Source organism: Gymnogyps californianus, chromosome 5 (genome assembly GCF_018139145.2).
Source record: "Gymnogyps californianus isolate 813 chromosome 5, ASM1813914v2, whole genome shotgun sequence".
Classification (NCBI taxonomy): domain Eukaryota; kingdom Metazoa; phylum Chordata; class Aves; order Accipitriformes; family Cathartidae; genus Gymnogyps; species Gymnogyps californianus.
The window spans coordinates 17,252,943-17,270,521 of NC_059475.1; the positions used below are offsets into that span (position 1 = coordinate 17,252,943).

At 40.3% G+C, this 17,579-nt stretch overlaps 2 protein-coding genes and 1 long non-coding RNA gene across 5 annotated transcripts in view; 2 read left to right on the forward strand and 1 right to left on the reverse strand.

The window, feature by feature from the left end:
• The window catches only part of CARS1 (cysteinyl-tRNA synthetase 1), a 36,108-nt gene extending 32,009 nt beyond the window's left edge, over nucleotides 1-4,099 (forward strand). The window contains exons 22-23 of the mRNA XM_050897399.1: nucleotides 1,264-1,347; nucleotides 2,462-4,099. Coding sequence (XP_050753356.1) covers nucleotides 1,264-1,347; nucleotides 2,462-2,596 — 219 coding nt within the window. The 3' untranslated portion in view covers nucleotides 2,597-4,099. The remainder of the gene's footprint in view (nucleotides 1-1,263; nucleotides 1,348-2,461) is intronic.
• LOC127016726 (uncharacterized) lies at nucleotides 1-8,071 on the reverse strand. Its single transcript, XR_007766515.1, has 2 exons — nucleotides 7,930-8,071; nucleotides 1-1,961 (listed from the first exon to the last, which is right to left on the reverse strand). It is a non-coding gene; the product is annotated as an uncharacterized LOC127016726 (long non-coding RNA).
• A 2,291-nt stretch (nucleotides 8,072-10,362) lies between these two features.
• Nucleotides 10,363-17,579, forward strand: part of NAP1L4 (nucleosome assembly protein 1 like 4) — a 29,157-nt gene continuing 21,940 nt past the window's right edge. For 2 of the 3 annotated variants that reach the window (XM_050897401.1, XM_050897403.1), the window contains exons 1-4: nucleotides 12,279-12,315; nucleotides 14,500-14,531; nucleotides 15,779-15,840; nucleotides 17,335-17,434. In XM_050897401.1, coding sequence (XP_050753358.1) covers nucleotides 14,518-14,531; nucleotides 15,779-15,840; nucleotides 17,335-17,434 — 176 coding nt within the window. In that variant the 5' untranslated portion in view covers nucleotides 12,279-12,315; nucleotides 14,500-14,517. Of the gene's footprint in view, nucleotides 10,448-12,274; nucleotides 12,316-14,499; nucleotides 14,532-15,778; nucleotides 15,841-17,334; nucleotides 17,435-17,579 lie in introns of those variants that run through there. The other variant, XM_050897404.1, reaches the window with a different exon arrangement.

A 17,579-nucleotide genomic window follows, 5' to 3' on the forward strand; every position in this document is an offset into this window, starting at 1 on the left:
TAAGTGTTCAGATCCTTTTAATCTGGTTTTGAAGAAAAGTGTTAGCAGCAATAGTCACATGCAGGAGAGATTACATTAGAACGCAGGCTCTCTGCCCGGCCTTAACTGGGCCTCCATTCATTTTTTTTTTTGTCTACAATTTCCTGCTCAGAATGACTCTGGCTTGCAGTTCAGATTTGAATTTTCAGCTCCTATTATAGAGAAGCCATCTTTGAAAACACAACTAAAGGCTGCAGAAGCTTCTTGGAAGAACTTGTAGCACTTATTTCAGTCTATAGGCAGAATTACTTCCTTAATTGCCAAAGTAGTATCTTACATGCCTGTTAGAGAAGATTTTGCTTGTGTCATTTATTATTTTCTTCCCTTTCCAGTATTGTAGGTATGTGTGAACACGTTTTTCTCTTTAAGAATCCACCTGTTCCCTGTGATTGAACTCTGAAATGTAACGTTTTGTAAAAACGTGTTTTATCTCTACAGTTGGAATTGAGGTAGCTCAAAGGTTTTAGGCTTTGGATAAGGAATAGACAGCCAGAGGAGATAAACTCATAAGAAGAAAAGATTGTTTGCCATGCTGATGACTCTAACAGTACCGGAAATGCGTTCCTGGGTTAAAAGAGGAAGGAAACTTTTAGAGAGCACCATGTGCAGAGAGAAAACCAGATAAATAGCATTTATCATCCACAAATTCCAAGTAGCTTTTTGCATTCTTTCAAAAATGTGATTCCCTTGTATTGGGCATAAATTACTTGGAAAGGATTCTGAGATGTGCTTGTTTACAGATAAGTGAAAGTTCAGTTTATTTTCAGTGCAATTACTTGCATCCTGACCCTGCTGTGATCTGCATAGAAACCTGTGCTTGTCAGCAGGAAACTGTTGATAAAGGTGGTTCCCTTTGCAGTGAGTTAATTGCTGAATATTCTTTACTCATAGCAACTATTCACTTTGTATTTGCACCTAAAACGCTAAGGAACCAAATTAGCAAAAATCAGATGTAGTTTTTGGAGTATATAAGCCAGTTATTTTGAGTTCCTGCAATATATTTTATTAAGTGGTTCTCTACAGATTTAAAACACTTTTTTTTTCCCCTGGACAAGCACAGCTAAGACTTATTGAGTTGTTCCTCACTGAAAGTTTCTTTTCACATGATAAACAATTGTGAACTAAATGCTCTTTGATTTGCAAATTATAGTCTACTTTTCCTTTTGCATATGGGATAGGTTGTCAGTAATTAACTGTGATGTTAATGCACATTTTATATTACAGGCAGCAAAACTCGCAAAAATGAAGATTCCACCACATGAAATGTTTAAGTCAGAACATGACAAATATTCCATGTTTGATGAAAACGTAAGAGACTTTTTCTTTAGATAGGGAGTGGTTTTCCTTCCCCAATTGTACATACTCAATTGTATATGTATGTAGCTGATCTTGTTCCAAAACCTCCAGGGCAGTGCTATTAATGTAGCGAGAGGAGGGAAGGAGAGAAACAAGAGGCGATATACTGATTTTATTGCACATAGCTTGCATTGGGGAGGAAGGTTCTCTAACTGTTAGCCGTCATTTCAAGGGTATTTTCATTGTACGTTGGTCTCCTTTGGCCCCTCTCATTGCAGAGCAAAATTCTCTGTAGATATTGTGGGTAGGAACATGTATGATGTTTGTTCACAGATTTATTACCCTGTTGCAAGGCAAGGAATTCACTTGCAAGTACGAACTCTGCAACTCTGCTAGAACTGATGTTTTTCAGAGAGGTCCTGTGCTTCCTTTTTGGTTCTGCCCACTGTTTTGCTCTCTCCTCCAAAGGATCTCTGAAGGGGCTGTATGGATAACTTTGCTCTTGATTGCTCCCCTTGAGGATAAAAGGTGTTACTTGGAAAACATAAAACACTGTTTCTTCAGCGCTTGATCCGGGACATTGATCCTGCTTCTGCCTGTTCTCTTCACCCACGCAAATTCAGGCCCTGGGGGCAAGTAAGAATGGAGAGTGTAAATACTGGAAAATACCCCTGCAAGCCAAGGAGAATGTCCATAAAAACTCTGATCATACTTTCTCCATCAAGAATGCAGATCTCTTACTGCTTTTGCTTTAAGCCTTGGATTCAATATGCTTGTATGATTAAAAGTGGTCTCTTAACCATCTGTTCAGGGATTAGTCATTATTCTCTTAACTATAACCATCTAGAAGTTAGTTGCCTAAGCTTCCCTTACTTAGTACAGGACAGAAAATAAATACACTCTTTGCCCCTTCATTACCTAGGAAGGGAACATACACAAATAGCCAAAGTTAGTTGTCAAACTTCTAGGTGACTAAAATTAGCCAAGATGTACCCCATCCTGACAGCTTGTCATTATATCATTATCCCCCTATCTTATTAAAACATGATTGCATAAGGAGCAAAAGCAGTCCAAGAATTTATCTTAAATATTCTCTCTTTTTTTTTTTTTTTTTAAAATATTTCAGGGATTTCCCACCCATGATACAGAAGGCAAAGAACTCAGCAAAGGACAAATTAAGAAGCTAAAGAAACTTTATGAAACCCAAGAAAAGCTATACAAGGAGTATCTACAAATGGTTCAGAATGGAAGTGCAAATTGAAAACAACAGGACTTTTTTTTTTTTTAGAAGGCAAGTGCTGGATCACCATTGAAGAAGTGAGCATATACTGATGCTCAAATTTCTGTTTACACTTTCTATTATGTGCAAAGTAAAAATCCTGTTTACGTGGATTAATAATGTCATCTGGAAAGTCAATAAAAATCTATTCTTAAAAAAAAGCCAACATGTAAGAAGTTTCTTCGCAACAACAGTAGCAGGTTGAATGGTTGCCAGTTCTGTTTGGGAAGGTGCTGCTCAGTCAGCAAATCCACATAAAGATTCTTGTTTATTATAGCTGTCCAGGCTTTGGTTAATTTCTCCTGCATACTGATCTCTATCTAAGACCCATTGCAGCTTGCATTCTGGAATATGTCACCGTCAGCAAAATTTACTACTAAATGGGAGCTGAGTAATTTGTCCCACAGCAAGAACAGTATTTTCCAGATGACTTTAGTATCTTTACATAAGCAGGAAAAGTGGATAGTTCCACTATGATACTTATTCTAGCTGCTGTTATTAAAAACTCTCATAAGTATACCCAGAACACTTTGCATAGTAGAAGGTAACAGTCCCTTTGTCGCAAAAGGGAACAGATCATCGTCTTTGCTCAACCTGCAGTTGCAATCAAGTGGGTAAGTACAAGGCAAATGCACCTGCATTGAACAAACAGGTGGGAAAGACATGAAGGGCTAATGGCAGAGGGTGGTGCCTTCTTGGAGCTATCCCTCCAAGGAAACCGGAGTGCTGCCAAAGTACCTAATTACCTGTTCAGAGCCATGGGGAATTAACAGAGGGTTTGTAACTGAGATACAGTTTGTGGATTGGTTTGCAATTAGGAAATACAGTTATACATTGCTCATTATTCAAGACTGATGTTTTATTTAACCCTGAGTTAATATCTTTCTGATGTAGTATGGTCACATTATGTCTGCAAGGACAGTTCTCTGTTGCCTAATAATGAATTTCACGGGCAGTAGCTACTAAATGAACTAAAGTTCATGAAGTCCTAAAAAAAATCTCACCTACTTCACAACTGCATATAACAGCTAAGTGTCTGATATGCAGGACTACATTCATCAAGTATTCTTAAGCCTCAAGGTGACTTGCAGAAGGTCATACTGTGACACCTCTGTTCTCTCAACTCTTGGTTCACGCTATAACCATTAGGCTATGTTCCTTTCCTTAATTAAGAGTTAAAACATCTTTATATTTTTATATTTATATTCCTCTTTCTGAGGAATGAACGTATTTGGAGTAACAGAAAGGTCTAGTAGGGTTTTTTTCTAGTTTGTCTGTATTTGCCTTTGAAAACATATGTAATGTTAAGGTCAGTAAAGCACATGCATCTTGTTTGCAGAAAATAAAATCTATAGTAAAGTACAAGTTGTATGTGACCTTTGTATAGTGGGAAGAATATAGAGCTTATCTTTACTCCACAACTATCTTTTTGAAATGTGGTTTACAGAGCTTTTCCTTTAGCTTGCTATTACTGATTTAATTCATTTTGCATTCAGTATTTTATTATTCTGCTAATTTCTAATTAATTATATAAATGCATGTTGAAACTGCATGTTTGGTGGTACTTCAAACGGCCAGCCGCAGCCATGAGGGCAACTTCTCCATCCTTTGGTCTGTGAACAGAAGACGATCAGTTGCATTTTTACACCATTCTAGATTCTAACCCCCTTCAACATTATCAGCACATCGTTTTCTTCCCAGCATGCTCCTCCAAGACATATGTGCACTCAGGAGATCCATGAAGGGATGGGATGTGCCTAGGCTGCTTCTGAAGTTGCTACTTAATGTCAAATAGCGACAGTCATTTGCTTACAGAAATTCTTTTTTGGTGATCCGAGTTAGCACTTGCTTAAAGCTAGTTAGTATATAACTATGGAGAAGATGCCGTTAATCCACTGCTGTCCTGGATTGCAGTTTATGACATCTCCATGACAACGTCCTGGCTTTCAGCCCCACACACTGGTTTTTCTCCTCCTATGTTTTTAGTAGAACCTCATTCAATTCCATGATTTACCTACTACATCAATGTAGAAGAATTAAAAAAAGAAAAATGCTCTTTTCCCTTCCCAAATGCTTCATTTTGTTTCTGGGACAACTCTCCTTGCATAGATCTTAGGAGCATTTCAGACTCGCATTCTCCAAAGGTTATCTTCTGGTCTTTCTGTATGCTTCCCATATGCACACACTGCTTCCTCCCTCAGCATTTTTTTTAAATTCATAGTTAGTCATGTCAGATAAGGGTCTCTGCTGTATTTACTGCCCCATTAAGGTCTTATTCTACCTCCAAAGTTATTTAGCTCATGCTTCCCATTTCTGTGTTTTGTCTGATTGTCAATTTGATTGTTTTAAACTAAGATGATTTGAAAGAATCCTTATCCGAAACATCAGTGCTGCTAAAGTCATCTTTCTCTTCTGCTACAGCATAACAGCATTCCTGTCTTTGATTGTGTTCAAAGAGAATTCCAACTCTCCTAAAATCAATGGGATTCTTTTTGTAGACATCAGAAGGATCAGAGCCTTTGAAATCCTCTCCTCTGCGGGCTCACCTTGTGTCTTGGGTGATCACTGTTCTGCCACACAGCTACTTACTCTACTTTTTATCAACTAGATAGCTTTCCTATCTAGTTCATGCATTTTCAAAGCACCTTCTTCAAGCAAGCTTGTCACTTGACTCCTCCAGCAATAAAGCCCTCAAAACCTTCCCATACTTGAACTGGTCTTCCAGTTGCAATTTTGTCCTCCTATCTTTTGTTTCAGCTGTCCTTGGAAGTCAGCATTGTCAGCAAGGAAAATGTCTGCTTCATGAAGCATCTGCGAGTTAGCTGACAGGCCTAAGTATTTTCTATTTAAAAAAAAAAAAAAGCACACAAATTGACAACTCCTCCTGTAAAGAAGCTGCTAAAATATTTTTACCTTGTTACACAAACAGGAAGTTAATTCATTCTCTCCAAATAAAATCAGTTTTGCCCATATTTTGAGTTCCTTTTTTTCCTAAAGCAGCAGGATAATAAAAACAATCACCTTGGCAAAGAGTCAGAAAAATACTTAATCTCCTAGAATTTATAACAAAAAACAAGCTCCAGAGCTACTACAGATCAGTTACTTCTGTCCTCTCTGCAGCCACAATTTAGCAAAAAAAAGAACAGCATGCATAAAGTCCCGGTGAAGGAAAACTTGCTAGCAAACGAAGAATGCTGCAGCCAGGCTTGGATGCACACTGTTTAAGATGACTTTTTCAGTGAAGGTGTGCCACTTGATCTGTGTGATCACTGAAAGGTACAGCACATTACCTCTTCCCTGGCAATCCATCAAGGTGGCACTTAAGTGAATTCCACTGCACTTGCTTAGTGAGAGTGAGCTGGCAACCAGAAGGGAATGCAACAGCAATGATCTCCATTCAGTGTCTTAGTCACCCCTCTCTCTCAGCAAGGAAAAGGGAGAGGACAGACTCCACAGTATTTGATTTTATTTTAAATGTGCATGTATGCATATACACGCTCAGGGAAGCCAGTCTGGAATGTGATTTTCTAAGCATTATGAAAATGAAAATTCCCATAGCAAAATCTTGGATTTTTTTAATACTTTAATTTTCTGGAACACAGACCTCATGTTGGTCTGTACAACATGGAGCTTTTTATTTCCCACCTATCAAAGAATTTATTCAGAGATGGCAAGGCAAGGTAAAAGTGTGGTGTTTCTGTTTTTAATTGCACCCTTGGCTGAAGGCCACACTTGGCAGCAGCAAATTTTTTTTCTGTCTTTTGCTCAGAGTGTGCCTTTCAGCCTTTCTAATGTGAATATTCACATTAACATCAAATGTGAATACTGCTCCACTAAAGAGAACAAGTTCCTCCATCACTCAGTTTGTTCAGATACTGGTAGAAAAATCTGTGAATTGTTCAATCTGGTCTTGTTGCCACCAATCTTTTCAAAGACTTTAAACTAATGAGTGCCTAATTACATTTATGATACTCTCTTTGACCTCTTTATCCTAACATTTGTATTTGCTGTCTGCTGTCCCAGGAAACCACTAATGCATTTTAAGCGTGCAAATAAGCAAACCTCTGCCACATACAGTACATACCTTCAGCTTCTTTTTCTACATTTAAAGCTAAGTTTAAACATTTTCAGGTGGTGGTAGTTGTTGGGCCAACTTTAGCTCCCTCTTTAATTACACAATTTCTACCACACAAATATGGAAAGGAATTTTTACTCCTCTCTGAGATTTCACAGGGCAATTTCTATACAGGACACTGTACCACATGCATAGTACTTAACATGTCTGCTGAGACAGAACAAATTAATTAAGCAGCACATTACCCATTTAGTACCAAGACTCCACTTAGCAATGATCAAAGTTCTTCCTCCCCCTCCAGAAAAAGTCATTGACGAACTAAGTCTTCTCTCTCAAATTAGGCTCTGAATGAATGGCATCTCACCAAGTGAGAGCAGTTTCCATTAATACCCACCGAAGAGCAGAAGACACAGACTTTTTAATGCCAGTTACAGATCTCAGCCTAAGCTTTCTCTCCAGTGTCAAGTGCATCTGTTTGGCAGCTCTGCCATAATCCCTTCTCTCAGTTTTGGTTCTCCAAGCTCTTGTATGCTAGGCTGGGTGTTTAAATCAAGCCAGGATGATTCAGCAAATATCTTTTTGCAGCTCTCTGCAGGGTAGGAGCACCTGACAGCAAGATGACTCCACAGATTGTGCCTCATCCACAGTCCTAAAGTCTACCACTGTGCTACAAGAGCTTAGACAACAGTCAGCAAAAATCCCTCATTGATCGTGGGAGATTAATGCCTTTGGAGAGGGACACTAAAAATCCAAGGATGTAAGGTAATTTAAATGTGTGTTTACTTCGATACACATCAGTGGAGGAAGAGCACCAAGTACTTCCAGCACTCTGGCCTGTTTCAAGGCTTTAATAACTGGTCCAGAATCTACTTTTACAAGACCATCCTAATTTTAATTTAATTCAGGGTTTGCAGCATTTATGAGAACTGCATTAACTGACAGCAACTAGTGCAGAGGGACAAACTCTACACATGCCATAGAAGATGCAGTAGTGCAACGAATAGTCTGAACAGGGCTGCAGTGTATTCCTGCAACAGCAGAAAGGTACAGCCAGATCACATACTCAAGCAAAAGCTCCTACATCTTTGTAGGAGACAAAGTTTGGACTTTGTACTCCAAATGTCTTCTGGGTGGAAAGGAGAAATAGCTTTTAACAAAATGGAGATTGACAGAAAAAGCTTAAAAGAATACTTGACAGCTATGAACCAGGAGCAAGAACAAAAACATGGAGTAGGAATACCTTCAGAGAAATCCTCCCTTCAGAGTTCATTATGCTCTTCTTTGGAAGACTGAGAATTAAGTGTAGCCACTACTGTTGTCCCAAAAATCAGGATTCTTTCACCCGGTGTGCAAAAAAGCCGATTAACACACAGAGCCGAGATATTTGTTTATTTCATGTCTGCGCAGAGATGGGTGCTAGGTGGTAACTCCACAAAGCTAGCACAGCTGGTTAACACACGGTAAAGCATTTTATACCTTTCAAGCAACAGTTATCAGTATTTTTACAGTTTTGCTTAGTTACTCTCGTTCCTATTGGTTCTCGCAAGTCTCATCTCCACTTAAAGTCGCAGCGTCCTCCTTTTTTACTGCGCATATTCTGTGAGGAAGGGGCTTCTGTTGGTAGGGGGCTCTCCCTACTCAAGGGTGGGTTTCCTAGTATGTTAATTAGGATAGTTCACTCACAGTTCAAGTAGCTCTTTGATTGCCCCTGTGCTTATCTTGGTATGTCTTTACCCACTGACTTATGGTGTCATCTTGTTTCTCTTCTCAAGGTCATGCCTCGTTAACTAAATAGCATCCTTTGTTTTTGTTTCTCGCATATCTCCAACACTACCACGAATAAAGTTGTCCCAAAATAAGAATCCGTGGAAATATGAGGAGGCCATTACCCTGCTGATGTTAGAAAAAGGATTGGTTTGGAGAAACAGAGAAAGGGAGCTGGAAGCAAAGAAAAGAAGTGGAAGAACCTTCCACCGAGCATGTTGTCTGGCCCACCAAATCTGCTTGTTTCTGCAACTGACTCTACAACATTCCTGCAGTTCTTTAGCTGTTTGAATGTACTTCAAATTATCTCATTAATTACAGTAATGGTACCTATTTAACTAACGATTCCTTAGTTATTCTTGTCACTTAAATTCCTACAATAACTGAATTAACCCAACATTAATGTATTGATTAGTTGTTCATAAAATATTGGTCTCATCATTTCCAAATTTTAATTTTGCCTGTGAACGGATTGTGATGATAAACCCTAGTTGTTAATTACTGAAATCCAAGACTAAGTTGGAGACCTGGAAAAAAACTTTTTTCAAACAAGGGAATCCACTGACACAATAAAGGGCTAGAGGTTTTTCCTATTGAGTGAAAGATTAATAAAACTCTTAAGTGGCTTCAGATGCTGAAGTTGCACTGTTCCTAACAGCATGCTACACAGCATCTGCTGCTTACAAACTGCCATACAAACAGAAGCTAGCCTGTTAGGGTTTTTTTGTTGGTTTTCTTTTTTTACAGAAGAGGAAGTTATGTCCATATCTAGACTAGGAAACAATGCTGGAAAGGCTAACAGCTGCATTTTCAAAAAGGTGCTCGATCTGAAACACCAAAAAGGGCTTTTTTTTTCTTTAAATAGTAAGCACTCAGCTCTTTGATTTACCTTCCAACTTTGAAATTTTAGTCTTATCCATGCAGACGATATAGAGAGAGGTTCTTAAAACCATGATCACATTATTAATCCAGCTAAAATGCAACTCTTCAAACACACATATGTGTATCTGCTAGGACAGTAAACTTTACTGTGCAGGCAGGTGACTGAGCAGGAGATAGGCATTGCTAAGTCTATCTTTGCTACTGAAGAAACTGGAAAGCAGCAGCACATTTTAAAAGCCAGCCACAGGACGCCTCAGAAACTGCATTTCCCAGCCCTCAGCACGGATTATCTTAACGACAAACCGAAGGCAAGGCAGAAGCAGACTGCCTGCGGGTGAGAGATGCTGTAGTCATGGGTCCTCGGCATCCCAAACGCACGTTCAGCCCGCCTCCTCCTCCAAACTGCAACGCACAGCGAGCCGGCAGCTCCCGGGCACACACCCCCGGCCCTCAGCCCTTCCCTGCCGCGGCCGCCAGGACAGCCGGAGCCCGCTCCCCGCCGAGGACCGGCCTCGAGCAAATCGCTCACGCCGCAGGAGCCACGGCGCCGCCGGGGTGATTAAAGGACACCCGGGCGCTGCAGCGGGGCGACACGAACAGCGGGAGGGCACCTCCTCCGCTCGGGCCCCCCAGGGCCGTGGGCTGCCCCACGGAGGCCGTTCCCGGCGCGTTTCGAGAACGCGGCCTACGACGCGCAAGGACCACCAGGCACCCGCCGCCATATTGTCGCCCACCCCTCTCACGCGGCCTCTGTCGCTTTAAGGACGCAGGCACGAGCCGCCTCCCCCCTCCGCCCCGCATCACGCGCTCTCCCCGCGCACCGCCAGCCCCCCGCGCACAAACCCCAGCACCCCCCTCCCTCCCCGGATTCGCGCTCGCTCTCTGATTGGCTGAGCGCCGCGCCGTCGGATAGTCAACATGGCCCGCGTGCGGCGCGGTGGCCGTGGCGCTGCCAGGGCCAATCAGCGGTGTGTTTGCTGAGGGAGGTGCCCGTCTTTCGGCCAATGCGGGGGGGCTTTCTTGGCGGCGGCGCAGCCCGAGTGAGCCTGCGAGGAGCCTGGCAGCTGGCGCTGCTGCCTCTGCGGGCGTGAGGGGACGCGGGGCGCGGGCAGGTGAGGGTGCGGCGGGGCCGCGGCGCTGAGCTCCCGGCCTTTGGGCGGCGGCTGGCCGGTGGGGCTAGCGGAGGGCCTGAGCTGGCCGCCGCGACCGTAGCGCGGGGATGGGGCGCGCGTGTGGCGGCCGTTACGGCCTGCTGCGGGGTGGAGCTCGGTGGTGGCGGGGGCCGCCTGGAGCCGCTTGACGGAGAGGGGCGGGCCTGGCCCGGTCAGGCACCATTTTAAGACTGGCTTGAGAAGTTTGGACTGAGAGAAGAGGGAGTCTGCGTTGCTATGAGTCTGGCAGAGGGGGGACGTAGCGGTTCCGGCCACATGTATGGCCGCTCTCGCCCGCCCTGGGGAGCCTGGCAGCGAGCCCTTCCTTCCCCCGCCCTCCCGGGGGAAGTGGGGGAGGAAGAGGGTGGGAGGGCTGCTGTTTGTGGTGAAGAGTTTCTCCGTCTTTCTCACCCCGCGGTGCTCGGGTTCAGTCAAACTCTTAGGCGCTTAGGTCAGGCGCGATTCTTTCGTTTGACTTCATCCACGATCTTGTGTTCCCTCAGCGTGGTGTGGGATTCTGGGGGCTCAGTTTTTCATTTCGAGGTCCCCGTCTCCCAAGTGAGGGCCTGTTGAAAATTTTCGCTGCTGCTACGATTGTTTACTGCATATAATAGCAGCGTTTGTAGGATTTGTCTGAGACTGTTCCTGTAATATCTGCTCACGAGGCTTCAAAATAAAAAGGTAGAGAAGGAAGTATGTAAGTTATAGGTGAAACCAGAACCACTAGGCAAATTTTTCTGAAGTTATCTCTAACCAAAATAGTGTTCCCTCAAGAACACTTCCAAGGTGAGAGCATATTGCTAATGCTCAGGGCTTGTGGAACAGGCTAATGAGTTTCTTCCTCTCAACTATTTTTTCATTCTAATTTTCCTTACAAAAACTATCAGACTATTACGTTTGTGGCTTCCCACAGGGTTGCATCTCAGCAGCTCTAAAACGGAAGTCATAACTTTCTCTTCCGATTTGTTGTAGTTACAAAAAACAGTAACAGTTGTGGGTGGAAGTCTTCCTGTGAGTTCAGGAGTCCATTAGTTTCCTGCTTCATATTCTAGTTGTGTTTAGAAGGTTTGTACAACAAGACATAGGCTTTTTTTAGTAGAGAAAATTTATTGTGTACACTTCTATTTATGAATATGTCTTGTAATTAGGTGTACAGACTATTCCTTTAAAGTTACATCCTTCAGGATATTACTTGTCCTTATAATGAACTTTTGGTATCTTAGTGTACATCGAATTTACAGTTTCCTGCTGTTTTAAGTGACTAATGGTGTGTGACATTTGTGCTAGACAAATTGCAGCAGCCTGCTTTGTGGGACAAGTGGTTGATGTAGGCTCCTCTTTCCCCAAAGCTTCATGTCTTCATTAGTCATTTGAAAATGGTGAACTGTCCAGAAGAAATAAGATATGAATTTGGTCTCTTACTGGTGGTGGTAGCAATACTAACAATACCTTACACTATTATTTTCTCCTAGTTCTGATAGCTTTTTCGTGTCTTGGTTGTCTGTAAACTGAGCTCACTTGCTTGGAAAATAACTAAGGCAATAAATACGAAGTCTCAGTGCTTTGCTACTGTACTTTTTCAACTAGGTGTGCATTTAACTTTGTCTTTCTAAAATCACCTTGCTCTCCCTTCCCCTGCCCTCACCGGCTTTTACCAAAGAGTTTTGTTAGTAACTCTGCGGCAGTTAAGTCATTGGAAGACAGCTGTAACGCAAATGGGTGTCACAAGCTGTTTTGTAAGAAAGCTGCTTCTAATTATTTATTTATATACATCTTTTTACTTTTTAGTTGCCGAAGGAACAACTTTGAGGAGTGAAACAAGACTTAAAGTATGTATTTGCACCAGGGAATGGTATCTCTTTTTTCTTTTGTTGTTGTTGTTGTTTCTTGTTACTTAGATGAATGGCTTTTGTCAGAACGTGCCCGATTCATGTCTGTTCCAGTGGAGATTAATTCAACTGCTGTTTAAAAATTATTCAAGTTATGGGAACTTTATTCCGTGTTTTCCAAACACAAATGAGGATGGAATGAGAGTCTTGTCTTCCCTCAGCAGGGTTGAGAAGTAGTTCCCTGCAGGAAATACAGCACAAACAACTGAGCAGAAGAATTTGTATGTGGAGTGGATTTTTTCCATTAGCTCTGTCACTGGGCCTAGGTTGGAAGAGACAAGTCTTCAAGGCTAATTTCTAAGTAATGCGAGTCTGCATTTTTAGTTGCTTACTATTGCTTCCTCTAATAGTGACTAGGATCATATAACTTGTTGGCTGAACTCTGATATTAGGTCAATTTGCTATGTCTTACCTTTTTAATTGTACCTTTTTTTTTCCCCTGCCTTCTGTCTGCTATGGAAGGAAAGACTCGTGTATGCTCCTTTATTTCTTCAGCTGTGGGATAGTAAAATTCTTCTGTTTTGCTGTCGCAGATGGTTGCTGGCAGTACTACTTTCTCTTGTTATGTTTAAGGCAAGAAAAAGTGTTTGCAAATAAATGTGCCTGGGTTGCTGAAACACACCTAGTCTACAAGAAGCCCCTTTTGTTTGTTCCTGGACTTAATTTATAGGGTGGGCTTATATGCTTTTTTGGTAGATGTTAAGCAACTTCCTGTGAAATAATCCAAAGTATACTCTTAATATTTTTGTAAATGAACAAAGCTTTTCAACTTATTTAAAGTGGTTGTGAAAGTTTTGCTTTTCTAGCTTAGAGCAGGAATCAGCATTTTCCAGATGGGGGAGTGCATGCAATCTCTGGGCCCCCTGCTCTGGCTGCCACTCATGTCATTAGCACTTTGGTGGTTCTTTGGTAGCCCTGTATTGGAAGCTGGGCTAAAGATCAGCCTGCTTGGCCTTTATAGAGTCTAAGAAATCAGACCTGTTGACTCTTATGAATGATGGAAGGTACTTTTTATTCTAAATTTGACTTGCAGACTAACATCTGTGTTGAAAGCTTGATAGTGGAAAATATCTCCTATGCTTCTGTATGGTATGTAGTAATTACTTGGATTTGTGATGAACTACTTAGAATGGGGGGGAAAAACCCAACCTGTATTACTAAAATAGATGTACAGGTTTGGATATTTCACCTCAGTAAAGAAATAACAGTAAAATAAGTTAGGCAATCTGGCTCCTTCTGGTTTCTCAGGGAGCTAATTTAGTTCTTGGGGGCTGGGGTAGCTGCACTAAACTTGGTTCCAGTCATTGCTAATACCAAGACTTCAACTTCTATGTTTCCTCTTTGTTTTCTCACTCCTGATAAATAAATTCAAGGCAAATGTTTATATAGGGGATTCTGCCTTCGTAGCTGCTGTCAAAAACCCTTCTCTTGGAAATAATTTTCTTTCCTTCAGTGTTTTGCTTCTCTTTATCTAGCAGCAGTTTTAGGTTGTCATTCAGTATAGTGCAGCAGAAGCAGCTATTCACAAAAATAGCCCTGATTAGACAGGCAAGTGGGGCATATTTTTCTGCTCAGGTGACATAAGAAAAAAGTAATTCTGAAGTTATTGTAATTCATTTGAACTTTCATTGTTTTCAGATCAGGCATAGTAATATAGTATATGCAGAGATTAAAAATTCATTATTTACTGTGATACTGTCAAGGAATTAGAATGTAATATATTTATATCTTCCTCTGGCTTGATTTTTTTTTTTTTTTTTTTTTGTAAATAGAATGCAGAGCTAGCGTAGGAAACTGTGACACTTGTCTTCAGACTGGAGACTTATGATCTGGTAGAAATGGATTAGCATCTGGAATACTTAACAGAAAAAATAAGTTTAAAAGGGTTAAATGAAAGCACCTAACAGACTGTTCAAAAACTATGAGCAAGTTCCAGTTTGGATTGGGTATTATGGTAGCTATTCACTTTACTGTAAGAGATTATGCGTGATGAATTTCTTAGCAAAACCAGCAGCTGTTAATTTATATTGAGGTTTTAAACAATGACCTGTTCTATTTTCATCTTCTGTTGAGGTAAACAAATTACCATTAAAGTATTTTTAAACACTGTATTTCAACTTGCAGGTGGATACGGGCACACAGATGGCAGATAACAGGTATGTTGAACTGTTTTCTTGAAATTAAATCAAGGTAGTTAGAGCTGACTGTGTATCTGGTCTTCTGTGGGAGAGTATTTTTTTTTACCTATGAAGAATGGATTACCAAACTTGGATAAGAAGAAAATGGTAATATTTTCTCTAACTAGACTGTGTTTCCTTACAGCAAGGACAAAATGCTCATTTGGTACAGGAGAAGCTGAGATTGTAGTGTATTGGATACAGAATTACTCTGTTCTTGGATTAACATAATTTGTGTTGTCTTGATTCACTTTTCAGTGTTCATATTTAGATGCTCTAAAGACTTGAAGAGAACACTGATCCTCAGTGTTTCTCTGATCTGTATGATATAAGCATGCAAAAGACACTGTTTTATTTTTCTAGTTTTTATAGCATTTTTGGAACAAATAACAGTGTTGTTAAACTGGTGTAAATACATGTGTGATGCTGGTCTTTCGAGGCTTGCAGTGCACCAGGGTAAGCTGGATAAGCTAGTCTATCCGGTAACTAATAATACCCATTTGCATATATAGTATCTTTTCTCCTTTTGTATCTGAGTTAAGGTTAATTTCAGCAATACCCAATCTGTATTTTGCAACCTATAGACTGGCAGGGAACAGAGGGAATGCTTGCTGGCTGTTGACTCATTCTGGGCCCTCTCCAACACAGGAAGCGTGATGATGGAAGACATCGTGGCAGGGAGAAGGGGAGAACAGGGACAACTCTTTTTAGAGTAGAGGCTAATGTTTTTGCTATTAATCAAAACAACTTGATATAGAAATTCGAAACAGAGAGCTTTGATCTTCCTTTCTTACCTGTATCCTTTCTTGTGTTTTTCTTCATCACTTACACTAAAAGAGTGTCTTATATTTTCACGTGTGAGTAATAACATTTTCCTGTCCAGAGTGACCCAGTACAGATGAAAGGTCAGCAATTCACTTAATGAGATGAATTTATCTGTCAGTGTTTTTTGGTTTGGGGTTTTTGTGTTTTGTTTTGGGGGTTTTTTTGTTTAGTTTTTTGCCTTTCCTGTGCATCCTGTTCATCGTAGGAGAACTAGTTTCATATCCAAACTTTTACTCCCAAGTTTTGAGAAGCTTGAAGACATAAATACATGTCTTTTAGTGGCATACTTGTTTATAAAACTTGTCCTGTAGTAAACATTGAAAATTCAGAATACTTTCATTCTTAAATGTTAAAGTTTTTATAAAGTGATTTTTAATATGTTACATTTTAAATTCTTTTAGTAAAACAGAAGATACTACTTCAGATTCTGTGGAAGCCACTAAAAATGCAGGCGACAAAAAAGGTAAGATACATAGTAGTAGGTAACATTACAAAGGTGGAATAAGCCTATTGCCTTGTGTATTGAAGCTTCTTTGTCTACAGTTCCAAAACCTTTACAGTCAAAACTACAGATGTGTTCACTATTGAAAGCAAAGCAATGGTTTCTAGGCTAACTGTTCACTTTGTGATGTTTTCCATTTTTATTGCGGCCAAGAGCAAAATAAAGGCTATATTTTTGTAACAGTGAAAGTATTTTTGCATATATTGTGATTAGTATGCTTCACTATTGCATGAAATAACCTGCTAGACACTTGCAATAAGGCCTGTATAGACTAGCTTTTAGCAACATGTAATCTTTATCAGCATAATTATTAAAATGAGCAGTCCTGTATGTATGCTAGTTCTTTACTATCTTGTTTGTAGGAAAATACATCTTTATAATATGTCCTCTTGAGGTTTTTATTGTTCATTTGGAAGGTCTACGGGTAACTGCTGAATAATATTTTTCAAATTAATACTTCTGTGTGCGGAAAAACTACGGTTCTATTGTTATTAACCTGAATGCTCAAATTTGTAAGTTATAGTGAAATATGTTTCACAAATGTGGTCACTGAATGAGAAGGCTTTTGTGACCAGCAATTGGAAATCACATATAAACTGGTAGACACCATTGAATAATTTTTATAGTCAAGTTGGATTAAGAAAAAACAACAAACACCCCCCCAAAGGAACAACACAGAAACGCACCTATTTAAAGCTTCATCAAGTTAGTGTGCGCTATGCAATTTATTGTTTTTTAATGTCTTGGGAGAGGAGCGGCGAGGAAGAACAGAAAGATTTGAAAAGCAAATGTCTTCCCAGTATGACCACCTGTGCGGTTATTAGTAAGGATTTTTAACTCCTAACCAGAAGCACTTTAGATCTGACCACCTGTAAAAATAGTCTTCTGTGAACTGTTGTGATACTGTTTGAGGAGTCTTACAGATTGGAAAAGTATCTTGATGTTAAAAAGTAGTAGTTGTCAAGGAAATGGTCATAGTGCTATGCTGCTTTGTTGTACAGTACACAAAGTTTTTTTCAGGAGTCAGACTAACTGGAAAACACTTTTATCAATGTCTTGAAAGTATAATTCAGTGGTTCTCTTGCAAGTTTATATGTGGCTTATAAGCTACAGCTAATACAGAGGGAGGATAGAGAAACTCCTATTTTGCACTTTCTTACATAAAAGGGAAGCCAGGAAATTTGCTGATGTCATCAATGTACTACTTGTTTCTAAAAGCAAAGATTTGATATATTTGCAAAGAGAAAGGTGCATTTTCTACCATTATCCAATTTATCTTTCTGAAATCTGATCCTGAAGTAATTTTGCTTGAGTTATTAGTTAACTGTAGTGGTGCTATTTGAGATCTGGAAAATAGTGAGTATTTTTACTGTGACTGCTGTAAGACACACAGTATGACAAAAGCACTATAAATATATTCAACTTTGTTTTAAAAGTGGTTTTCTGTCTTCATAGAAAAGCTAGCAGACCAAGTGATGCAAAATCCGCAGGTCCTGGCAGCTCTACAGGAACGTCTTGACAACACAGCACTTACTCCTTCAAGTTACATTGAAACGTAAGTACAGGGCATAATAAAATTCTTGAAAGACTGAAAGCATAGTAGAATGTTAATACTGTATAATTAAGGTAGGAAATTAGAAAAATGATTCACTAAGAAAAATGGTTGACTTAAACCATGATTCATAGTGGCCTACTTCTGG